Source organism: Perissodus microlepis, chromosome 3 (genome assembly GCF_051167445.1).
Source record: "Perissodus microlepis isolate ML-2025 ecotype Zambia chromosome 3, ASM5116744v1, whole genome shotgun sequence".
Classification (NCBI taxonomy): Eukaryota; Metazoa; Chordata; class Actinopteri; order Cichliformes; family Cichlidae; genus Perissodus; species Perissodus microlepis.
Window position 1 is genome coordinate 20,955,675 of NC_140463.1, and position 26,334 is coordinate 20,982,008.

Below are 26,334 nucleotides of genomic sequence, written 5' to 3' on the forward strand. Positions count from 1 at the left end.
CAGTGACAAACGCACGTGCCAGAGGCAAGATTAGGGGAAAAATTAGTCGAGGTATTGCAATAAAAAACAGTGAACTTTTTGAAAGCAGGTGACTCATAATGTGTCATTGTCTCATAGACCTCCAGAGTCTTTCGGTGACTCACAAACTAACAGTAACTAAAACTAAGGATGTTTTCCTTTACATTTTTATTTTAGCTTAGTTAGTTCTCTAGGAAGTTCACAAAATTGTTTCACTTAGTTTTCATTTTTTTCAAAAGTTAATTTTTTTATTTTATTTGAGTCAACTAAACTGTATGTTCCACACTGAGTTTTAGCTAGCTATAATAACATCGCATCTTTTACACTGTCAGCTAGTAAGGAGCTCCATCAGCCAGCTACAAACAGACCGAGTGGGCTAAATTAAGGGAAATCAAAGCTAGTTTCTCGTGATGTGGTGAAAGAAATGCTGCAAATATCAAAACGCTAAGCAGTGAGTTAAACTCAGTACATTTAGAGGTAAATGTACAGAAGGCTACATCAACTCTGGGTTTACAACAAAACATACAAGGCAGCTTATTTTGGGTAATTGAAAAAGAAAAGAAAAAAAACGACCTCAGAGAGTTACCAACACTGTTGGTCACATAAATGCAACTGCTCTAACTCTTTCCCCATAAAAACAAGATCTGACGACCTCTCCTGTACACTCAATGGCATTTGATGCCTCAGTATATATCAATAAAGACACGGTTTGACAACCATTGGGATCGTTTCTGGGTTTTTCCCAAGGGCAGAGACCACCCTCACTAACTTCTGATGCACAAAGAGTTATTTTGTTCGACAAGCAGGAGCGAAATGTGACAGAAATTACTTAGTTCAGAAAAGAGAAATATGGATTACTCCAAGTAGGAATTAAAGGGAAAAAGCGCTAAAGTAAAACCAGAAATGTCACAGAAATGCAGAGAGAAAATTTTAAGCACTTTCCACCAGTGTTAAAATAACATAGATTTTTAATGTGAATAGAACTCAAAGGATATGGCAGCTAAATACTTTTAAATTACAAAACCCCCAAAGGTTTATTGCATTAAATGCGTGTGTCAGCTGTGAGTCTTACAAAAGAAGGGTCCTTGTTGAGGCAAGCCTCTGTGAACTCTTTGAAGCTTTTGGAGAAATCACCAGTCAGTGTTGGAGGAGGGGATTTGGGGATGTGGAAGAGCACTCGCATTGGATGCATGTCGGAGTTCGGCGGTTCCCCCTTGGCGAGCTCGATGGCCGTGATGCCCAGCGACCAAATATCTGCCTGGGAGGGGCAAACAATAAACACATTTACATGTTATTGACAGTGATCAAAGTTTTAAACAGACTTTTTGTATGTTTATAGGTGGATTATGGCTATGTAAAGCAGACATACTCATACCCAGACAACACAGGGGATTTTGTATTCTTAACAACAAACTGACAGAGACACATGAAGGAATCTGAATTTTTTTTTAACCTTATAAATGACTTTAAACATTCATGTGATTGGGTAAAGATTATTTTAGCACAATTTTGATACAGGAATACAGGCTGCACAGCTATTAATACATAAAGGCAGAAACAAGCCAACATGCTGAGTCAGGCTGACTTTCTGTTTGCACGGTGGCTGTGACACCCACTAAACATATGTCAAGCTGGTAAGGAGGAACACACACACACACACACACACACACACACACACACACACACACACACACACACCTGTATTTATATCCTTGTGGGGACATCTCATTGACATAATGCTTTCCCTAGCTGCTTACCCTAACCATCAAAAATGAATGCTTAACCCTGACCCTTACCCTAAACCTAACCATAACTTAATTTTCAACCTGACACTAAAACCACATTTTGAGTCTCAAAAATGCCTTCAAACTTGTGGGGACCGTGATTTTGGTCCCCACGAGGGCTGTTTGTCCCCACAAGTATAGTAAACTACAATTTTTTGGTCCCCATGAAGATGTTAATACCCGTCCACACACACATACACACAGAACAGTTACTCATGCATGAACGATTGAATATCCCATCTTCTCAACTTGCTCTAACAATCATGTGGCAGACCAGGCAAGAAGCAGACATTGTCTTATATATGCACACACACAGACACACAGACTTCAGCTGTAGCAGTGCTGTTCAGGGTCACATTACTACAGGATGCTCAGTCACTATTTGACTGTTAACTCTGCCAGCTCCATTACAGTCACACTGACCATATGGCAGCATGTGGCAGGAATACACACACACACACACACACACACACACACACACACACACACACACACACACACGGACACCAAATGGTAGAAAACAAGTTAATCCTCAATAAATACCTACAAAAATGAGAAAACTACTCATCTAGAGATTATTCATGATAAGGTTTTATTAGATTTCTTCCATCTAAAGAGGAAAAAGACCAAATTTGTGTCTGAGTCTGGGTCCCGTTAAGTTGCACTCAAAAAAAACGAATAAAACTCCAGCAAATAGAAAAATGCTGCAAAAGCACTAAAAATACAGAGAAAGTAGAATAAAATTTTATTCATATTGGCACAAACCAGGAACAGCAATGTGCCGTGACAGATTGGGTGTGAGGGAAGAAAGACAGGGCAAAAACAGAAAGGTTTCTGGGGACACAATATCGTGACGGACCACTGGCAGAAGAAACAAAAACCAAGACATGCAAAGGACTGCACTGAGGCACGCTTAAAAGAAGCACAGATTTCATCATTGTTGTGAGAGGAAAACAAGACGAGGTAACGTGTGTTTTAATCAGTGATTCATATAATACTGTATATTCATGTTAGCCATTTACTGCTAGCTTGTCACTTCATCAGGTCGAACATTGCATTATTGTTTCCCCAATAACATGTCTGCTTTGTTTCATCATTTATGTATTTATTTATTTTTTAGCTTTTGCAGTGTTTTCTTTTCTCTAATGTAATGTCATAAATTCTGTGATATGTAGAAGGATTTAACAAAAATTTGTTCTGTGCCTGGAAAGGTTTTTATTTTTTTAAGTAGAAGAATAAACAAAAACTATCCAGGTGACTGTATGCACAACTCTCACCTGTAGCTCAACACAACATAAAGTGTAGGAGGCACCACCTTTTTGAACTATTAACCTAGCTGGAGGCAGACCACTATTATTTAAAAAATAGATAAAGAAATAAAAAAGGCGATCCAAGCCTCTTCCACCTCTAATACAACCAGTGATGCAGAGCAGCTGATCTGTGCATCAGATGAACCCTTACACTTATCTATAGTTCGATCTAGCTGAGGTTCCCCCCACTTCCTGTCTGCTTTTTTTTTTTTTTTTACTTCTACGGATTAAACCCCACAGGAAACTGTGGTGTTAGTGGCAAACAGTAGGGCAGAGTTAAAGAAACATATTCAACTTGTAAAAACATTTACATTTCTCGGTCATGTCACTGTCCTGTATCAGCCTCTGGCAGGCTTCTCCTCTGTATTTACACTGCTCTCACGCTAATGGCTGTTCAGGCCAGTCACTGAAAAACAGGGCAAGACTTCTTAGAAATATAACTGAATTATGGGTTATGAGTGGCTGTAACATCAACTAACAAGATTATTTTGAGAAAGTTGAAAATACTGCTGGATGACAGAGGAAGTGCTTCTGTAAATGGTGCGGAGATTCAAATACCTCTGGTCAAAGTCACATGGTTGATGTATTAATAGGACAACTGACAGTCTGTGACCGAGACTGATATGAGATTAGGCAACACACACACACACACACACACACACACACACACACACACACACACACACACACACACACACACACACACACACTGCAAAGTACAATGGCTGTCTTCTGTTTGCAGGCTTGTTCTAACTTCTCAGGTTACATTTACGTAACCGTTGGCGAAGTCTCCAAACCGCCTTCGGTATTTCAACAAGTTGCACTTTGTCTTCCTTCCCTTTAAAGAGGGTTTTAAAAACAAAAAAAAACAAAACAGTACAGACTCAAACATTCATTCATACTTGAACCTGTTTTTGTTTTTCACAAACTACATGATTATTCCTTTAAAACTTAAAAAAAAAAAAAACCCTTTAAATCAGGGGTCCCTAATCTCAGTCCACGAGGGCCGGTGTCCCTGCAGGTTTCAGATGTGTCCTTGATCCATCACAGCTGATTTAAATGGATAAATTACCTTCTCAACATGTCTTGAAGTTCTCCAGAGGCCTGGTAATGAACTAATCGTGTGATTCAGGTGTGTTGACCCAGGGTGAGATCTAAAACCTGCAGGGACACCGGCCCTCGTGGACTGAGATTGGGGACCCCTGCTTTAAATGATGGTCTCCTGCAGATATTTGAGCAATTAAACTGTGCCAGAGAGATAATGAACGAGTCCGGCTTAAATTAGGTTTTGGTCACATTTCTAGATCATTTATAGACCTTTTTTGTTACCTGATCCCTCTAAGGCCAAAATACACAATATAAATCACAAAGGCACATGAAGGCAGCGTTATATATACGCACAAAGACACATGAACCAAACCACATCAAGAGGTCAAGTGAAAACACCCTAATGGATCTGCCTTATTTCCAAAGAACACACTCATAAAACAAGCAGACAGAAAGCAGCTCCGCCTCTTTATACAAATTTCATCAGTTTTGTTTGCTCTGTGACTTGCATCAAAACCTGCGTGTTTGATGCCAGCAGGTGCAAGGTGCATTTCTAACTCCATTCACTGCTGAAGTCATTGTTTTGATACACAAACAAAGGACACGGTGAGGGAATCCCTTCTAAACTGGGGACCAAGTGGACGATCATCATCATCATCCTCATCCTCATCAAATAAAAGCTAAAATTGCCACAATGGCAGCAGCGTCTCTACTGGATGCAAATAAACCCTAGAGGACTGTGGAAATAATGCAAAGTGGGCCACAACAACAAATCCACATGTGTTGGGTTGCTACAGCAACACGCAAACAGAGTAGGAGGAAAATCACAAAGCTGGATAGTCTATTGTTTTTATTTTTTAAGACCTGGTGGACTTTTAAAGGGTGAGATATGCCTGTCTTGGTATAAGGATAGGTGCTGTTTGAATTAACTAGGAAAATTTGCACTAATCTAAAAGATGGTTCTTTCAAAATAAGTCTCAAACACTGATTAGAAGTTTTCTGTTAAAGGCTTTTCAGGTGTTGCGCATAGGTAATAGTAATAAATAAAAAGGGAGTTAGAGCAAACTGAAATCCTACTCCTAACCCCTGTAGGCTTCAAGAGGTTAGACTGTGCGTCAATATGCTTAAGGCAAGAGAAGAGTTATTTCCGAAACTTCGCTTCAGGCTGAGGCAAACAAAACAAGGTGTCAAAGACTTACTCAGCTAAAATGTGCACAGTCTTCAGTTTTCCTCATAGAACTTAATGGAATAGAATAGAATGTAATTACTCAGTTCCTCAAACAAACAAAAAGAGAAGTGTGGGCATATTTAAAAACCATATAATTAACAAGACAGATGTTTGAGGATGATGAGAGTTTGGAGTTGCTGCTAATGCTACGCTAAACTCTGATATAACCGCTAACACCACTGCCGTAAAGACTGTCGCATTAAAGTTTAACTTTCAGCTATATCATGTTTTAATTACGTCCCTCATAGTTTTTGTGTCTGTGATTTCTACTTTCTCTTTTGGGGCTAATAAGGTTCTGTCTTTTTACTACTTGCTAAATACAGCACACAGCTGTTAAACCTGACCTTATGCAGGACTAATGGTACCACACTGGTGCCTGGTTGTGTACGTCTTCAGCTATGCAGACTGACCGATATTAAGGGTATGCTACCAATATAACCATGATCGCCTGGAGGGGGCTGTCTATTAACTGGAAGGTCAGTGGTTTGATCCCAGCTCCTCCAGTCATGTCTTTGTGCAAGACACCGGAGCACAAATTGTCCTAAATGCATCCACTGCAGTGATTTTGTTAGTTTTAAAGTGCTTAAAGGTACTGAATAAAGTACTGTGTGAATGGGTGAATGTGGTTTGCAGTAAAAAATGCTTTGACTCCTCAGTTACAGTAAAAATGCGTGCTCAAATTGAGTAGAAAAGCACTACATAAGCACCAGGCCACTTACCATTTCACCTGACAGTGAGGACACTATGTGCAGGTCGCAGGGTGAGAGGAAGAATCGTGAAGAAAAAAACAGTTTTTGTTCTTTCCAGTTCTCACGTTCACGGCTTATTGAAATTCTATCTTCTCAGAGGCATGAGCTAAGCTAAAGCTCCAATAAAAAAATAAAAAAACACTACACAAGAGCTGCCCCACTTGTGACACTATGCAGCTACAACAGGTAGAAGAACGTCGGCAAATCTCTGTGTAGCAACTACGACTACCAATGCAGCATCACAATCAGGCCTTTAGCTAGAAATGCATGCTAACATGCTAACAAGCACAGGTTTCTCCATTCCTTAGCGTTTGTATTTTTGACTATGAAAAGCTATTAGCTTAACATAAGACTAGTTTTATACTTTATTTTGTTGTGAACCTTGCCCAAAGTCATTAAACTTATGAGAAAATAATTTTCTCTCAAGTTTAACAAATTTATTAGACAACCACCCAATATTAGGGTAATGCCTAAATTAACAGTATAGCTAATACACCAGTATGTGCAAGCTCTTAAATGAAATCAAATTTTAGCGTATATTTTTTGGAAAAACACACCCAAAAACTATATGCAAAAAGCAACAACAACAAAATAAAGTCTAAAAATAAATGTGAAACATGCTTTGCCTACTGTCCTTTTGTGCAAATAAGACATATATAGAAAGGTATGACTGTCGTGCCTTGCATACTTATGGCACCTCAGACATAATTGGATAATTACAGTTTCCAAGAGGAGCTGAGTGGATGTGAAGAAGGGCAGCACAATAGAAAGTATTTTGTTTGTTTTACATTTAACTCTTTCGTGTTATGCCTCCAGGTCCCGTGCAGACGCAGTTTGTACAACTGCAACTATGTTAATGACATTTAATTCTGATCAAATTTGGCAGTTTTCTTTTGTTTTCAAGCACATGCTCAGCAGAGTGGTCAAGCTCATTGTTACATGGCTGTTGTTGACTTTAAGTTAGAGTTTCATTGTAAGATGGAAGTGGAAGTACAAGCTTCAGGTTTTGATGGACATTTTCAAAAGTTCACGCTGTCCGGGTGATGTAAACAAGCAGAACTGTTGTATAAGACACTTCCTCTAAATGTCTCTTATTTGTACAGCCAGAGTTTGCTCATTTTGAATGAATATGAGGTGGTTCTGCATTGTGAAATTCCCACAACTACCTTCTAGTTATAAGCTAAAGATTATGAATGGCCTTTATGAAATCTGCAACGGTATAAACAGGTGTCTTACCTTGGAGTCGTAGGCGGACTGCTGGATGACCTCAGGAGCCATCCAGAATGGCGTTCCCACAAAGGTTTCCCTCTTGATCTGCGTGTCTGTCAGCTGACCTGCCACTCCGAAGTCCGCCAGCTTCACCTGACCCTGCTCCGACAGCAGGACGTTGGCAGCTGCAGAGAAGCAAATAATTTTACCTTTCTGCAACATCATCAGACTGAGTAACATCATCAACTAATGGTAGTTATTTTGTGCAATAAATGTAATTCTGATTCTAATGCTGTCAAATTAAGTATAAAAATCGCAAAAGAATTCCAGATTTCCACTAAAGCGGCCATCCTGAACCCCTACAGCTAAGATGTTGAGTACAAAGTTAGCACATATTAAAGAATAAGTATCAAGTAAGTATCAATTTCACGGGTTTGAAATAATTTTTTTCCATTTCCTCCTTCTGACGACTTCCCTGTACTCTTAAAGATGACTTTGGACACATCAGTATATATCAATAAAGACGTAGTTTGACGAACATTAGAATCGTTTTCCGCGCTTTTCCAAGAATATCTGCACAGGCAGAGATCACCCTCACTAACTTCTGATGCACGCCCAGTCATTTTGTTCCATAAGTAGGCTGAAATATGATTTAAACACATCAGGGTGAATCAAACTACTCAGACCTCATGTTAAACCTGCTCTCAGGCCTGTGTGGGTGGATCAGCATCCTGAGAGCTGTTTCACAGTTGCTAATGAGAACATGTTGAAGTTCTTCATTGTTTCTATGACAGTGTTTACTTCAATACCCAGCTCAGTAACGCTCGAGTGTCACAGCCTCGCAGAATATGAAAATCTTTTGTCAAATGTGAGAAAATCAAGTAGCGATCAGCGATCAAGAAAGCTTTCTGCATGGATCCTGCGACGTAAATTAAATGGACTGGCTTCCAATGAAAGAGGTCGTCACTGTGGGAAGTTTTGTTTCCCCTAAGGCACCGACACCTGCACCGATTCTCAGATTCTGAATCTTACTTTCATTTCAATTATATAATATTTGAATCGGTGTTGGAGGTCCGGGTGCTACAGTCTAACCAGCACCTGCCGCACCTTTGATGTCTCTGTGGATCTTCTTCTCAGAGTGCAGGTAGTCGAGCCCTTTCAGGATCTCCTTCAGCATGGTGGCAATCTGAAACTCATCAAACGGACCCGCCCGCAGCTGCACACACACACACACACATGCAGAGTGATGACACGGGTATAAAATACACTGTGATATGCCGGAGGCTCACAAACACACCCTATTCCAGTTTCAATCAAGTCAAGTCCCAACACAGAAAATTAGACAATCAAATGTTAATGAATCAGATTTTCTCATTTTAAACAGAGTTTTAAAAACTTTGTTTTTTATTTTGATTTAAAAAAATTTAAGTTTAATTTCTCTGTATTTATGTGCAAAGAGATGTTTATACTCATAAGTGAGAATTCTCCAAAAGAGGGAGGATGAAACTAAAGGATGGGATATTAAACGCTTTCTACATCTATTAGTGAGACCTCACAAACATTGGCTCTAGTCATTACTTTATATTACTTCACTTACTAGGTTTCATGGACAATAAATCCTCTACAAATGGACATAAAGACTCACCAAGTCGAGTGCTGAGCCCCCTCCAAGATACTCCATGATGATCCACAATTTACTTCCCTGAAAGACAGAATTACAAATAAACTTCCAACAATGTGCCTATAAAAATGACTCAACTACAATATACTGGGAATAAAAAAAATCCTTAGTTCGCAGTAGGTGAAAATTTTTCCGTGGAAAAATAACCCTCCCCACTCCCGTGGAATTCCTTTTAAACCTGACTTAGATCGGCTTCTGGGCTGAATGAAAATATCCGCTTTACCTTCAGGTAGGAGCCGTAGTACTTGGTGATGTACGGACTGTCGCACTGACTGAGCACCGTGATCTCCTGCTGGATGTCTTCGATTTCATCCTCGGCCTCCTCCAGATCGATCGTTTTGATGGCGACGACGCTCTGAGTGCGATTATCGATTCCTTTGAAGACCTGCAGGAGGGAACGGGAGGCAGAGAAGTGAAAAAACATGGACGTAAGAAAACAAAAGAGGATCACCAGGAGAGGAAGAAGAGAAAGAGAGAGGTGATGAAGAATAAAAATGAGGGGAAAAAAGAAGTGAATCTAGGAGAGAAGATGACAAAAAATAATAAATTACACCCACCTCTCCAAAAGATCCTTTTCCAATGCGATCCAATTTAGTGAACAGCTCCTCTGGATCGAGCTGAGTACTCTGAGGAGAGGAAGAACAAAGAGTTAACAGCTCCATAATAATAATAATAAAAATAATAAACAAATTAAGATAAATGCAGAGCACCACACGGGCTGAAACACAAACAGACTCATGCTGCTCATTTGCAAATAGATTAAAAACACATTTCTATCATTTCTAATATCCAGAAGCAGATATCTTAAGTCATTTGCATGCTGGGAATATTGGACAGACATCATGACGTGGAATGGCCAGTCTGGTTCAGACAAACATCTCTCTTTTTATTAAATAAGCTGTAGCTTGAAATTGAATGTATTTTTACAATTCCAACAACAGCAACAGAAAACCAGATTTCTGTTACTGAAGCTCAGCAGCGCTGTGACATTTGAGGTCAAATGGATCCAAAAACATCTGCACATCCTGCGTGTTTATTACACATTTGAATATTATATAACTTCCAGTAAAACTGTTGGCTCATGAGTGTTAATGCATCGACACACTGAGCCTATTCAGGCGGGCCACCAGGTGTAACAATCACGTGTAAACTGATCAGGAATTACTAGTAAATAATTAACTCTTATTTTGAAAGTTCAGGCAGTTCTAGTCGCTCCTTCCTTAGTTTAGGGACTTATCCTCTTAACTTCACATTCAACCTGTGCTTTACACTGTGCTTCTTCCCAAGGTGCATCACCACGGTAACTTGAGCTGCAGATGAAACCTCCTCCAGAGCAGGTCACGTGTGAGCTCAACAGGTATGCGTCTATTCCAAGAAAGGCCTGTGGATCTCAGTGCTCAGGTGCCAGGAGGGTTTCAAGAGTGTCTAAAGTTTTTGTCTGTCTCTGATGAGCATCATTAAGAAGTATAGATTCATACAAGGATCCTTTTTTTCCTGTTGGCTGCAAGCTAGTTAAAACAAAAAACAAAAAAACAAAAACCAAGAACCTAAATATGGTAATATGATTGTAAAACAGGGAACCTATTTGTACCAGGTGACCTTACAGACTATTGTTCTTCATTTGCCATCGCAGCTGGAAAGAACAGGCCTAAAACTCTGTTAAGCATGTCAATAAACAGCCAGTTAATGTAATGGATTATCACCTGTTAGATCCTCCCTTGTTTGCTCTATAAATCTAACTTCTAAGAAAGACCTGGTCAAGGTAGCATCCACACCCTAGCTGTAGCATAAAACATTACAGGCCTTTCAACAAAAACATCCACCGGCCTCCTTCATTGCATACCTGATGATGCTTTAGATGCAGGGATGTTTAAAAGTTCAGGTGTGTGTTAATTATTCCTTGTCAAAGGTGCATAACACATCTACCAGAACCTTCAGCACATCAAAAAGCAACCATCAGAGCATCACAGCTGGTGCCTACTGGGTACGAAGACAAACTGGGAGTAGGGCAGGGCAATATTGCAAAATATTTATCACCATATATATTTGATAATTTGCGATAACGATATAACTGACAATATAATTGACGCGAGACAAAATACTTTACAACTTTATTAGTGCAAAAAACCGGGATCAATTTATTTTCACTTAAACAAGCAGCTGTTTCTTTATAATTGCATTAAAGCGATATAAAAACTTTACAGTGCAAATGCAAATTCCTTGATGACAGTTTAACCAAAAGGCATTTCCATTGGAAATGGGCCGATATATCCTGAGCATAACCATGTATAACATCCACACAATATAAAAAGAGGTGCTTTGCAACATGTAACTGCAGTGTGCCAAATAAATAAGTCAAATACGTATTTTTTTGGACCATAAGGAGCATGGAATTAAAAGACGCACTGTCGATGAAAGGGGTCTGTTTTCATCCATAAGACACACCGGGTTATAAGGCGCATTAAGGGAAACAAAACAGTCAGATAAGTCAAACTTTACTCAACTTTCTTCTTGCTTCCTCCACTTCCGCCCCATTGATTCATTAATGTTGAATTCTTTCGCAGCTGCTCTACTCCCATTAAATCACAGAATTAATTATAGTTAAAAATCAGCTGCTAATAGACCAGTCTACGTTTCTGATGTAGTGACCGACTTATCCAGCTGATAACCGCCTTTAGTCGCTAAGCCTGATTGCAGATGAAGCCAGACAACAGAAGGATATTGTGGGTGTGCTGACCTTGCTGTGTAAATACAGGTGCCTGCTCTGCAGATTCGCTGCAAGCTGGAGAGTCACCCTAACTGGCAGCAAGTACGATGAGGTCAGCGAGGCTGAACTACCCTCAGCTGAATTCACTGAACAAACAGCTGCTTATCATGCACAAAATATTTCAGCTATAAAGATTCGCAGAGGAGTTACTAATGAGTAAACGCTGCCCTTGTTTTTGCAGGATTTGTTTTAAATATAAATCGCTGAAATTAGGCAGAAAGACAGAATAATAAGATATTATAGTGACTTTTAACATCTTGATGCATGCTCAATCTTCCAGGTAAGTAAATCCCAAAAGGTTGACTGTGTTCATCTGGACGTAGCGTTTCGTCACTCATCCAAGTGACTTCTTCAGTCTCAGCTGACTGCAGGTTTCCCCAATCTTATAAAGTCATTGCACAATGACTGGAACTAGCACCACTGAATGAACAATGGGCATTTCTCCCACTGAATAGAATAGAATAGAATAGAATTCAACTTTATTGTCATTGCACATGCACAGGTACAGGGCAACGAAATGCAGTTTGCATCCATCCAGAAGTGCTTTAGTGATATAGATATATTACAATATATATTAGCAATAATATAGATATGTAAGTATATTACAGAAATGGGTCTATTATGGTATGTTATAATGTACACGGTATGAAGTATGTTGTGAATATTCTATAACTATAGGTATGTACAGGCTGTAGTGAGTACAAGCTATGTACAGGCTATGAACAGGATATAAATATGAAAAACTATACAGAATATGAAATAAATAACTTTACAGAAATCTGAGATATACAGTTATACAGAAATGGGAACTATGCAAGTTGTAAACAGTTGTAGGGTTAAAAATTATCGTATGTACAGAATGATTATTTACAGAGCTATACAGTAGTGCAGTTAAGATAAATTAGATATGTGGATAATTTCTACAGTATCTATATAAAGTGCTAGTGGTTGTGAGTGGTGGTTCAGTCCATGTTATTATTGTGTGTTTGAGGGTACAGTTGTCCATTGTGGGTGTGTGTATGTTCAGTCCATGTGTTAACGTGGGTCAGATGTCAGGAGGCAGAGTTCAGGAGTCTGACAGCTGTGGGGAAGAAGCTGTTCCGGTACCTGGTGGTCTTAGTCCGGAGGCTCCTGTAGCGCCTCCCAGAGGGCAGGAGGGTGAAGAGTCCATGTGATGGGTGACTGGGGTCTCTGATGATTTCCCCAGCCCTTTTCAGACACCGCTTCCTGTAGATGTCTTTTATGGCAGGAAGTGGTGCTCCAGCAATGCGCTGGGCAGTTTTCACGACCCTCTGCAACGCCTTCCGGTCCGAGGCAGAGCAGTTCCCGTGCCAGACTGTTATACAGTTGGTCAGGATGCTCTCGATGGTGCAACGATAGAAGTTCACCAGGATGTCTGAGGACAGGTGGTTCTTCCTCAGAGTCCTCAAGAAGAAGAGGCGCTGGTGAGCCTTCTTGACCAGCTTGGAGCAGTTGGTCGTCCAGGTGAGATCCTCGGAGATGTGGACTCCCAGGAACTTGAAGCTGCTCACACGCTCCACAGCCGTCCCCTTAATGTGGATGGGTGGATGTGGGTCAGCATTCCTCCTGTAGTCCACGATGAGCTCCTTGGTCTTCTCGGTGTTAAGCAGCAGGTTGTTTGTGTCGCACCACTCAGCCAGACGATCCACCTCCTCCCTGTAGGCGGCCTCATCGTTGTCACTGATGAGGCCAATCACCGTGGTGTCATCTGCAAACTTAATGATGGTGTTGGAACCATCAGCAGGTCTGCAGTCGTGGGTGAAGAGGGAGTAGAGGAAGGGGCTCATCACACAGCCTTGTGGTACACCGGTGTTCATTGTGATGGTAGATGAGCAGTGGTTATCCAGCCGGACATGTTGGGGGCGGTTGGTCAGGAAGTCCAGTAACCATTTGCAGATGAGGGAACTGATGCCCAGGTCTGTCAGTTTCCTGATGAGTTGTGAGGGGTGGATTGTATTGAACGCTGAACTGAAGTCTATAAACAGCATTCTGGCGTAGGTGTTGTTGTTGTCCAGGTGTGATAGGACAGAGTGCAGTGCGATGGAGACTGCATCCTCTGTGCTCCTGTTCTGGCGGTATGCGAATTGGTGGGGGTCCAGGGTGGGGGGGAGACAGGATTTGAAGTGTGCTAGGACCAGCTGCTCTAAGCACTTAGTGATGATGGGGGTGAGTGCTACTGGGCGGTAGTCATTGAGGCAAGATGGGTTGGAGTTTTTGGGTATCGGGACGATGGAGGTGGATTTGAAGCAGGCCGGTACCACAGCGTGGGCCAAGGACAGGTTGAATATGTCTGTCAGCACTCCTGCAAGCTCCCCAGAACACGCTCTGAGAACACGCCCGGGTATGCCATCAGGGCCTGCAGCCTTGTGGACATTGATCCTGCTCAGCACCGCTCCTACATCGGTGGGGGAGAGAGTCAGAGGTTGGTGGTCTGGCGTCACGTCTGCTTTGGTTGTGGTTGTGGGGTTCCCTCGCTCAAAACGAGCATAAAAGTTGTTGAGCTCGTTGAGGAAGGAGACAGAGGATGCGGGGGAGGGTTTGGTGGTCCTGTAGTCTGTGATGGTCTGGAGTCCTTGCCACATGCGTCGGGGGTTGGAGTTGGAGAAGTGTTCTTCTACCTTCTTTTTGTAATGGTGTTTGGCTTTTTTGATGCCCTTCTTTAGATTAGCCCTGGCTGTGCTGTAGGCGTGTGCATCTCCTGACCTAAAGGCGGTGTTGCGGGCCTTCAGGAGGAGACGAACATCCCGGTTCATCCAAGGCTTCTGGTTGGGGTACATGGTGATCCGTTTCTGGGTGGTGACACTGTCTGTGGTTTTGGAGATGTAATCCAGTACAGATGAGGCGTACTGGTCCAGGTCTGTGTGGGTGAACGTATTCCAGTCTGTGTTTTTAAATCTGTCCTGGAGCACTGCGTCTGTCCCCTCTGGCCACACTTTAATTGTCCTCACAGCAGGTTTCACACGTTGGATGAGTGGTGAATACCGAGGTGTGAGGAACAGGGAGAGATGGTCCGATTGTCCAATGTGGGGGAGGGGTGTGGCTTTGTAGGCTCCAGCCAGATTGGAATACACATGGTCTAAAGTCTTGTCTCCTCTGGTGTGGCAGGAGACATGTTGGTGGAATCTGGGGAGGACTGTCTTTAAGTTGGTGTGGTTGAAGTCGCCAGCAACAATAAAAGCAGCCTCGGGGTGTTTATTCTGGTGTTTGTTAATGGCTGCAGAAAGTTCTTTCATGGCCAACCTAGCATTAGCGTCGGGGGGTATATACACGGCAGTGAGTATGATCGAAGTGAGTTCTCTGGGGAGATAATAAGGTCTGCATTTGACCATTAAAAACTCCGCATTAGGTGAGCAGTGACTCTCAGTAGTAGTGGAGTTCATGCACCAAGCATTGTTAATATAAATGCACAAACCTCCACCTCTGGTCTTGCCGGAGTCATCTGCTAGCCTGTCGGCTTGGTGTGTGTGGCGTCCTGCTAACTCGATAGCATTGTCCGGGCAGCTGTTGTTCAACCATGTTTCGGTGAAAAACATGACATTTGAGTCCATAATCGCTACATAAACGCTACATCCAGATGAACAGAATCAACCTTTTGGTGTAGTGACTTTTAACATTTTGCGTTAATTTGAGTATTGAAACAGCATATATTGCAATTTATAATCATTTTTAAAATGCAAATTACATCCTCAAAGTTAAACTCTTTTAACATCTGACTTATTCAATAAGAATGATCTCACTTCAGTTTTATTTGCTGCAAAATGAGACTGAAGAATGCAACACTGTCACTAAAACCTGCCATGCGTAGTGCCACAGGAGTTTAAAGACGTACGGAGCTTGTTGTAGTATTTTTACTCGTGTGACTGAGCCGTTAGCTTGATAAAGCTACTTTCTAATTCAGAGCAAACCCAGTGTGTTCAGTGTTGGGTGGTTTTTCAGTTGAGTTAATGCAAGTCTGGACCCCCAACATTAGTATCCTTGTATCGATACAATATAACAATGTAAAAAAATATCACCACACTATACTGTATCAATTTTTCCACCGCCCAAATATTTTGTACGTTATATTTTAAAACATGCATGGGTTCTCTCCGGGTACACCAGCTTCCTCCCACAGTCCAAGACATGCAGTTAGTGCGGTTAGGTTAATTAGTAATTCTAAATTGGCCAAAGTTGTGAATGTGAGTGTGGATAGTTGTCTGTCTCTATGTGTTAGCCCTGCGATAGACTGGCAACTTGTCCAGGGTGTTCCCTGCCCCCCCCCATATGACCCTGACAAGGGTAAGCGGAAGAGGATGGACAGATGGAAACATTTGGATTTTTACATCCCTCAAAGCAAACTAAAATGTTTTGAGGACACAGAGAGAATTTTTTAAAACAGTATTTATCATGTGATATAATGAGAGTGACAACTTTATTTATATAGCACATTGACTTGTCATGTAAATTAAATGTACTTAACAAAAATGAAGATGTAAAAATTAAAATGTTGGTTTGAAAACCTTTAAAAGGCAGTGAAAACAGCAAAACAGAACAAAACAAAAACACCTATAAGATATAAGACTGTATCAATATGAAGCCATTAGTGAAACCAAATAAAAGATGAATTATTAGAGCAACAAAAAAACCCGCAAAAAAACTTGATCACATTCCCAGGGACTTGCCTTATTTCCTCACACGCAAAACTTTGCAACATGAATGCAATGTTGTTACCACAGACTCACACAGACACACACAAACAGCAATGAGGTGCAGAAGGAAACAAGCATGACAGTTGAAGATAACAGGAACTGAACACACACAGCTGCGCGACCACACAAACACACACACGCGCACACAGTACTTATCTGAGTTACACTCATTTCCTAAAAGCTGCTGCTGCGGCTCAAAGCGCAGCACTTACACTGGAATACACGTCATTTCAGTTCATTTCTCCCGTTTCTGCATTCGCATAGACTCAAAACCCTGCACGAGTTTCCAATCAAAGCTGTCGTGGCCGTGACAGAAAAAAAAAAAAAAAAGAAGCCCAAAAAGGAGTTAGTGCTCAAAGCTGAAAACTGTAGGCACAGACAATTTCACAGAAATCTTGAAAAACAATAAAGAAAGTTTTGATCGACAGGAAGAAAACATCCGTGTTTATCATTGTGATGCTTCACATGTAGAATGAGCTCAGCAGTTCAGACTGATGCAACTTCCAGTTATATTTTAAGACTGCAACGTTCTTGGGAAACACATTAGGGCTGAACGATATATCGCATTTGCGATAATATTGCGACATGATCAAGTGCAATTTTCTAACCGCAAAGGCTGCGATTATACTCTGTTTACGTGACATGCGCGAGTAAAACATGTGATATGATCAAACGAGATTGTCTAACCACAGAGGCTGCACTCTGGTCACGTGACACGGGGAGCAAAGTTTTGAAACAGTCTACCGAGAGTGAACTAGCAAGCAAAGCTGTAGCCTACACAATGGCCTCAGGTTCAACAGAACCAGAGCCTGCGGGGATGCTAGTACCAAAGAGGAACTGCACATCAGCTGTGTGGGAATATTTTGGGTTTAAAAGAGATGATGTCGCACAGAGTCAGGTACTGTGTAAAACCTGTCTTGGTAGAGTTTCTACATCTCGGGGAAACACTACGAATTTGTACCAGCACCTTAAGACTCAGCACAAAACAGAGTATGATAGATGTATGGCTAAAAAATCTAGTAGTGTGCAGAATAAACCTAGTAACGTTACTCGGCAAGGATCACTGACCGAACTGTTTGAAGGTGTTACGCCATATGAACGCACTTCAAAACGGCACGTGGAAATCACCAAAGCAGTAACCCACTGCATCGCGAAAGACATGATGCCCGTCAATACGGTGACCAAGCCTGGGTTCAATAATTTGGTAACTACACTGGATAAGAGGTACAGAATGCCCTCCCGCACGTATTTCAGTCAGACTGCAATACCCGAGCTACATATGCAATGTAGGCGGAGGGTTGCAGCGGAGTTAAAGGCTGTTGAGTTTTTTGCGGCGACAACAGACATGTGGTCAAGCCGTACAGCAGAGCCCTATCAAAGTCTGACGGTGCATTACATTACCGAAGACCTCCACCTCGAAGCTCGCAGCCTACAAACGGCCTACTTCCCCGAAGACCACACAGGGGAAAACATTGCTGCTGGGGAGAGAGGGGCTTGCGTGTTGGGATCTCCCTGAAGACAACCTTGTCTGCATAACGACGGACAACGCGTCAAATATGGTGAAAGCAGCACAGCTGAACGAATGGACCAGGCTCCAGTGTTTCGGACACAGATTACATCTTGCTATTGGTAAGTTACTGCCGTGAGAGAGAGAGAGAGAGAGAGAGAGAGAGAGAGAGAGAGAGAGAGAGAGAGAGAGAGAGAGAGAGAGAGAGAGAGAGAGAGAGAGTGCGTGCGTGTGCATGCATGTATGCGCGAGCCTGTGTATCACTCTCTCCCACAAACACACCACACTATTATTTATCTTGTTCTTTACTGCTGTTAATTCTAGATATGTTATGTCAACCCCACACTGATGTACCCACCTCTTCTTATGTATTTTCTTTTTTGTTTTTGTCTTATGGTCTTATGTTCTTGTATGTCATGATGTATGTAACAATAGCTTTGGCAACACTGTTCCCATAGTCATGCTAATAAAGCAACTTTGAATTTGAGAGAGAGAGAGAAATGGTGAAACCTTGCATCATAACTGCAATTGTATGTCTAACACTAATTTTACTTTTTACTTTATTTTTTTTTTCCCTCCAGAAAATGCAATCAAAGATGGTAGAGTATCAAGAGCAATTGGGCTGTGCAAGAAGTTGGTGGGGCACTTCTCGCACAGTTGGAAGAAAAAGGCAGCACTCACTGAGGCACAGAAGGAGCTTCCTGAGCACTCTCTCATTACTGAGTGCCCTACAAGATGGGGGTCCAAAGAGAAAATGATTGCCAGAGTGCTGGAACAGATGAAAGCCATATCGCAGGTATTGACAGGTGACCGACATGCACGCTCCCTCATCCCAACCTGGCAGGATGCTGAAGTGTTGGAGTCCATTCATAAGGCACTGCATCCTCTCTCCGAATTTACTGATGCTCTTTCTGGAGAAGAGTATGTGAGCATCTCCTACCTCAAGCCAGTTCTCCATCTTCTGGCAACATCAGTCTTGGCTGAAGATGCTGAGGACACTGATCTGACTAGATCAATTAAAACCAAGGTCCTGGCATACCTCAACGACAAGTATAGTGACCTCAACACCCAGGAGCTTTTGGATGTTGCGTCGTTCATGGACCCTAGGTTCAAAACGCAATACATCAGCGCAGACAACCTTCCTGCCATTAAGGCCCGACTGAAGACAGAAATGGTGGAATCGGCTAGACGTACACATAATCAGGTAAATCCTTGAAAATTATATTTCCACAAACACATAATATTTATATATAAGCTAACTGCAAAACTAATGTCTCTCTTCCCATCTGGCAGGAGAAGAGGTCTCGCACTGAAACTGCTCAAAATTCTCCAAGTGCACAGGCCTCTGGGGGAAAGGCAAAGAAGACTCTTGGTAGTCTTTTTAAAACCAGTGCGGCCTCTTCAGCTTTGCCTCTGCCACTTGAAGATGTCGTGGAGGCAGAGTTGAATAGTTACCTGTTGACCCCTGTCATTGACGGAGAGGATGATCCCTTAGCCTGGTGGAAGGTGCACAACATTCACTTTCCACGACTGTGCAAGATGGCCCGCAAATATCTGTGTGTGCCAGCCACAAGTGCCCCCTCAGAGCGTCTGTTCAGCACTGGAGGGAATATAGTGACCTGCACTCCCTCATCCTTAAAGCCAGCAAAAGTAGATATGCTGGTCTTCCTAGCAAAAAACCTGTGAGCTAGGATGATTATGGCTAGCTGAGCCATACTCATTGTGCACTTTAGTTTGTGCTGTGTTGCTGTTACTTACTGCAGATAATCAAGATGTTCAGCCAGTTTTAATTTAAAGGCGTGTTTGTGTGTGTGTTTATACAATTGCTATTATGTTTGCACTTTATGTGTAATGTTACTGACTGCAGAGATCAGTAAGATGTGTGTATTTTTTATTTATTAGTTTTATTTATTTAATATTATTTTTTAATTTAATGACTGTCTAGTAGTTCACAGATGTCGAAAAACTGAGTGTGGTAAAGCCACTGATTTTTTTATGTATATTTCTGCAATCTGCACATTGTACTGACTTTCATTTCAATGTTTACACCAGGGTTCCTTGTCAGCACTTTATGCTCAGATGTTTGTAAGCTAAAAATAAACTATTGTGTATGTTCAAATATACTGTTGTGATTGAAGAAGTTAAATAAAAATGTCAGTCATCAATTCATGCATCACCTCATGTCATCATAACAGAGGTCTGTCTTCCAGGAAAGAACAGTTTAAAATTAATGTAATATAGTATTGGCCATACTATATGATGTATTGCTTGTCTTTGTTTAATAATACAGAAGACAAAGACCTTAAAAAATAATCGCATCGCAATCGCAATATTGGGGCAAAAAAATCGCAATTAGATTATTTTCCATAATCGTTCAGCCCTAAAACACATTTATACTCAAGCCACACTTAAAAAAGTTTGACACTTTTAATCACCTAAACCAATAAAATGTAAGGCACACCATCTTCATTTTGCTGTGCAAAGTAATCAGAAACGCACACTGTGTCACACACTGCGTTAGGGCTGGGCGATATGGCCTAAAATCCATATTGCGGTATAATTCGAAGCACGTGCGGTAACGATATATATCGCGATATATTCTTTTCTTCTGTATAACGTATTTTCCACACTATAAGTCACACTTAAAATCCTTTAATTTTCTCAAAAATCAAGAGTGTGCCTTATGTATGAATTCTGGTTGTGCTTACTGACCTCGAACCGATTTGGGCGTGCAGAAATCTGTTAAAAAATGTTTTAGTACAACTCTGGTAAGCCGCACTGCTTGATGGATTGTCAGACGGATGCCGTAATTTAACGGAGTTAGAAGTTAACAGAAAGTTAGCTCGCTAGTTTTCACCTAAACATGACATACCATGTTCTGACTGAGAGATTTTTTTTTTCCCTCTTTATTTATAAAGTTTTGCACATGTAATTTAACATATCAGGCCCAATACAGCAAGTACCAACCGATATAAAGACATATATCAAAACAAATTAGGCCATTAAAATTCGGATGATAACAATAAAACAGAAAAAAAAAAGAAAAAAAAGGAAGAAAAACAAGAAAACAACAACCCAAGCACAGAAAACAACAAAAAACAAACAAACAAACAAAAAATAAATAAATAATTTAAAAAAATCAGCTCCCTCCCAAAACCATAACAAAAGGGAACCCTGTGGTACAAAAGTTTAGTCTATTGTAAGTGTTTTCAATGAGTTAAAGTAAATGATAAAAGGCTGCCACATCTGTGAGAACTTATTAACATTTCCTCTGAGTCTAAATTTTATTTTCTCCATTTTTAAAAAGAACATAACATCTTCCAGCCAACGTGATCGGGCTGGAGGGTGAGGAGCTTTCCAAGACAGCAAAATTCGACGCCGTGCCAGCAGTGATGTGAAAGCGATAATATTCAGTTGCTTACAACTAAGGTTCAGGGTGGCGTCCTCAGAAACACCAAAAATGGCAACTAGTGGACATGGTTTGAGAGTAACGCTCAAAACATGAGAGAGCACTTCAGAGTAAAAAGTCCAGTATAATTGAAGTGACGGGCAGGCAAAAAAACATATGAGTTAAATCACAGGGGAGGTGTTGCATCTGTTGCACAGGTCAGGAATGCTGGGGTATATTTTAGATAATCTAGATGTTGAGAAGTGTAATCTGTATACCGTCTTAAACTGAATAAGGGAGAGTCTTGCACATGAGGCTGAAGAATGAATTCTGTCAATTACTTTGTCCCAGTAACCTTCAACAAACTGAAGACCCAGTTCCTGTTCCCAACTCGAGGTAATTTTCTTGGTTGAGTAATTGCCCGATGCCATAATTAAAGTATAGATTTGTGATATTAGAGCCTTACTGTGAGGCTTCAACTGGAATAAGTCTTCCCACCAAGGCTTGAGAGGCTGACTTGGAAACTCTGGCAAGATAGAAGATGCACAGTGTCTTATTTGAAAGTAGCGGAACAAATGATACGAGGGCAAATCATACAAAGAACAAAGTTCACTAAAGCTGAGAAAAATGTTATCTTTGAAGAAGTCATAAAAACATTTGATACCTTTTCTTGCCCATATACTGAAAGAGGAGTCCACCAGGGATGGGGGGAAGAGGTGGTTGTTACAGATTGGGGTCAGAGCAGAAGCAGAGACAGAATTGAAGTGACGCCGGAATTGATACCATATTTTTAGAGAGCCAATTAGAACAGGGTTGTCTGTGAATCGTAACAGGGAAACAGGAAAGGATGAAAATAATAGTGCTGGGAGTGAGGAAGAGAAACATGATTGAGCCTCAAGGCATCACCAAGAAGTCTGAGGATCAGTCAGCCAATAGGTATACTTCTGAATGTTGGCTGCCCAATAATAAAACATCAAGTTGGGCAGAGCAAGACCCCCACTGACTGAGAGATTTTTGAAACTAATTAAAACGTACAGCTCTGCTATCACTTCCAACATAAATGAAGACAGAAAACTAAACAGCAGTGGCGTTTGCAGGGTTACTGAAGTTGGACTACCTGGTATATAATCTTGTGTTACGTGATTGCTAGCGACACAGCTATGTTAGCATAACATTAGCACAGTGAAGCTGGAGGATGAACTTTTTTTCCACTCGATAAAAGTTAATGTGAGGGATTCTGGTGGTCAGGGACAAATGCAATCACATAGCAGGATGCTATACACGGGCTAAACTTCAGTCAGGAGAACTCTGAGGTTATTCATCCACAATAGAGGTTAGTTATTAATATACTGCAACAACATGGGAACAGAACAGCTGCGAGAGAATTCAACATTAATGAATCAATGTTACGGAAGTGGAGGAAGCGCAGTTTTTGGCTTTCCCCATATTTCAAAAGTGCTTCATCTCTTTGCTATGACTGTCACCTGGCATAATTTGCAGATGATAATGGTTGTAGCCGCTGCGATGCTTTCGACCAAAACAGGTGCAGCTTGATGACATCATCAACATGCGCTATCGCGGTAGAGCGGTACAGTCAAAATCTCTATCGTTGGCCAAATTTATATCGTTTCTATTGTATATCGTTTATATTGCCCACCCCTACACTGCGTGTAATTCACCATTCTCTGAGCAGTTTCTACAACTAAGTCTTCTCAGAGTATCACGGACATAAAATGGCTCGAGTTTTGCAAACATGGAAGCTGCATTTTTATTAATGACCAACAGGAGGCAACTTATCTGGTTGTCCCTCTGCTGTGACCACAATAAAAACCTTTTCTTTATAAGCTCAGTCTCAGAATAAAATGCAAAGTAAATCTGCATATTTTTCTTTTATCGAGAAACTTCTAAAAGTCATAAAAGAGGATAATCCAGGATGCTGTCACTGGCTAATGCCTGGCAAATGGTGAGATTTCCATCTGATATTTTATTTTCTGGTTAATTTTGTAACTAAGTTTAATGACTGCATCAACAATTCCCCAACATCACTGTGAGAAAACATGACTGATGTTCAGGCTTATCAGCTTCCTAGCACTCTGTGTCTAAAGCTACGTTCATGCAGGAGGCCGTTTGCAGTGAAGTGATGGCCAAAGTCTGCAGAATGTTGTCGCTACGATGGGCGAAAGAATCGAAAGGATGTGGACAAAGATAAACTTCTAGACGAGCGACTGAACTACTACCTACCATTAAGAGTGAAGAATACCGGTGGCTGACATATGACATAATATCAATCCATTAGAGGCTCAGCTAGGCAACCAAAACCTGAAATGTTGGAAAATGACCAGCTGCCAGCGTCAAAGCGAATCACTTACAGTATGTACGCAGCTTTGCTCTATAACTTCAGCCCCTGCGCGCCCTGATTTAAGTGACACTAAAACCTCAACAGCCACCAAATTTAGCACAAAAGCGCCAAAAGCAGAATGGCGCTCCCTTGAGCCCAACAAATACATATCAATATTTTCAGAATCAGCGTATATGCCGTCTGACGTGAGTAACTTTTACTAATTGTAAGATGGTCTGTTTTTTGCACTTTCTCAGCGCCATCTGCAGCGCATGTAGCAGTGTCGTCCTCACTAGTTTGTTAAATACCCTCAAATATAGATAAAAGTTATCTCGTAATTTTTCTTTGTCATTAGCCCGATTGAACTGAGTTGTTCCAATTGCATTTTTGTTTTTTTTAATCAACCCCTTTCCTTAGCAGGTGTGCAGTCCTATTTACCAGCTTTCTTTCTGGTTCACAATCAAATTCTCCTACGTTTCTATGAAGAACAGCTCTAAACTCTCGGACTGTTCCCACCTACGCTCTCCCAAACCTGCAGTGTGCCTCACTGCCACAGTTCGCGGTTGGGCTACGTCATGTAACTCGTTCTTACTCTGAGCACTCCATAAACAGACAGATCTGATAGATCTAGATCTCTGAGGCAATTGTTGCTGCAGTTTCCTGCCTGTTTTTCTTGATTTTTACCACAGTTATGGGACCAAATCTGCTACTGCTGCTGGTCTTTCTGGTTTTATCCATGTCAGTCAACAGCATGACAGCATAACTGACTTCCTGCAAACAAGCAATGCTTTACCTTTCCTCTGACCTCACTTGACTCATCTTTATTTCGCGGCCATTTTTTTGCAGCGGGTTTTATCGACCCACTTCTATTATAATCTGTGGGTAAGGATGTGGTCTACTGCATGAGTTACAGATGAGAAGCAAGTCTGTAACTTGCCCATTTGGTTTTTTAAAACCTTTCACAATAAAATGTTTCAATTTAGTTACAGATTATCATGTATAATATAGATCACACATTAAAGTCCAGACTCTTTGTAAATTGCCCTTCAGCAGACTAAACGGAGATCAAGCTATCCAGCACAGAATGTGAGAAAAAGGAGAGTTCACACTGAAGGGAGATAAAATTAAGATAAGGGAGAGACAGGCCTCTCTTTAACGCTTTAGAAATGGACACATTTACATTTCAGATCTCTTAAAACAACACTAACTAACTAAGTGTTTACTAATCACTGCGTACAGTAGGGGTGGGTGGTAGAAACAGTAGAAATTATATGAATTTTGCCAACGGTAGAGATTTTGACTATACCGCTCTACTGTGATAGCCATGTTGATGGTGTCATCAAGCTGCGCCTTTTTTGGTTGAAAGCATTGCAGCGGCGGCAAACAACATCATCTGCAAATTATGCTGGGCGACAGTAATAGCAAAGACACGAAGTAGAACAGGGCGAATGAAAATATATATCTTGTTTTTTTAAAAAAAAAAAAAAACTGTTTAACTCCATAGTCTGGGAGGATTTGTGACTCATGATCTGCTATATGGCTTTATGTAAATCGCAGCTGGATGTGAAGGCTTTGTGCGATGTGCATATTCAGTTCAATTAAGCGTCCATTAAGTGTATACATATCTGGCCCTTAATATGATTCCTATCGCTCAGTGTGATATACTCTGGGCTAGGGCTGTGCGATATGACCAAAATCTCATATCCCAATATAAGACATCTATCGTCCCGATAACGATATAAAATCACGAACATTTTACATTTTCTGAAAATTCTGTGAATCTCGGGCAGCTCGACTTGCATGAAGTGTTTCCAGCTGGGCGTCGTGTACCTGGAGTCGAGTGTTTTAACAGATGCATGAAACGTTACATTTTTAGACACAAGTTGTAACGGCCGCCGTTTTCTTTGTGAGTATTTATTACACGGTGTGCTGCGGGGAAAAGCCTGTTCTAACGTTTGACTCTAAGGTTTATTTTTTAGCACCTGGCGGCTCTTTTTTGCTTCTCATCCGTAAACACTCTGCAAACTCTTTCACGTGATTCAGTTTATTTTGAAAAGTCTCAACAGGATCTTGAGCTTTATTCTGAAAGGTTTATGTGGAAAATAAACAAGCGGACACGGGATGGTTTTACCGTCGTTGTTGCTAACGACAACGCATAAAGACAGGCACTTGTCCGTCCAAAGTGTGGTTATATTAAATATAAGAGAAAGAGAGAACTTTAAGAAATGAATATAGCCACTACAGTGACCATCAAAACGGTGAAAAAATATTGCTGTAAACAGTTTATTTTGCCACACCACGAAACAAACGATAGCGTAAAATGAAACGATAGATGTTTTTATATCGTCATCCGATATACATCATTATATCGAAAAGCCCTACTCTGGGCCTTTTTTGTGTTTTAAGTGGCCTCATGCACTTGTTATGAAACACACTCACATTTTGTCCTCAGACTTGGAGTAACATGTAACAAACGTGCTGGTCACAGAAGTGTATGATATTCCTATGATTCTGTTTGAGTTTCCTCTCTGGACTAAAAAAAGAACGCACACACAGAAGCGCACTCAGTACCCACAATGCTGCCACACCCTGTCAGCAA

At 41.1% G+C, this 26,334-nt stretch overlaps 2 protein-coding genes across 2 annotated transcripts in view; one reads left to right on the plus strand and one right to left on the minus strand.

The window, feature by feature from the left end:
• LOC146390481 (serine/threonine-protein kinase 26-like) overlaps positions 1 to 26,334 on the minus strand; it is a 55,813-nt gene that overhangs the window by 4,558 nt on the left and 24,921 nt on the right. The window contains exons 2-7 of the mRNA XM_084923529.1: positions 9,584 to 9,652; positions 9,250 to 9,411; positions 8,991 to 9,047; positions 8,453 to 8,561; positions 7,373 to 7,530; positions 1,091 to 1,276 (exon numbers count right to left, since the gene is read on the minus strand). Coding sequence (XP_084779655.1) covers positions 1,091 to 1,276; positions 7,373 to 7,530; positions 8,453 to 8,561; positions 8,991 to 9,047; positions 9,250 to 9,411; positions 9,584 to 9,652 — 741 coding nt within the window. The remainder of the gene's footprint in view (positions 1 to 1,090; positions 1,277 to 7,372; positions 7,531 to 8,452; positions 8,562 to 8,990; positions 9,048 to 9,249; positions 9,412 to 9,583; positions 9,653 to 26,334) is intronic.
• LOC146390482 (E3 SUMO-protein ligase ZBED1-like) lies at positions 17,350 to 20,128 on the plus strand. Its single transcript, XM_084923527.1, has 3 exons — positions 17,350 to 18,131; positions 18,591 to 19,213; positions 19,303 to 20,128. The coding sequence occupies exons 1-3, from the start codon at positions 18,059 to 18,061 to the stop codon at positions 19,693 to 19,695; spliced, it is 1,089 nt and encodes a 362-aa protein (XP_084779653.1). The 5' UTR covers positions 17,350 to 18,058; the 3' UTR covers positions 19,696 to 20,128.

Coding starts and splice junctions, on each gene's coding strand:
- LOC146390482 (XM_084923527.1), top strand. CDS start 18,059: ATGGTGAAAGCAGCACAGCTGAACGAATGGACCAGGCTCCAGTGTTTC. Junction 18,132..18,590: donor CAGATTACATCTTGCTATTG/GTAAGTTACTGC, acceptor TTTTCCCTCCAG/AAAATGCAATCAAAGATGGT. Junction 19,214..19,302: donor CTAGACGTACACATAATCAG/GTAAATCCTTGA, acceptor CCCATCTGGCAG/GAGAAGAGGTCTCGCACTGA.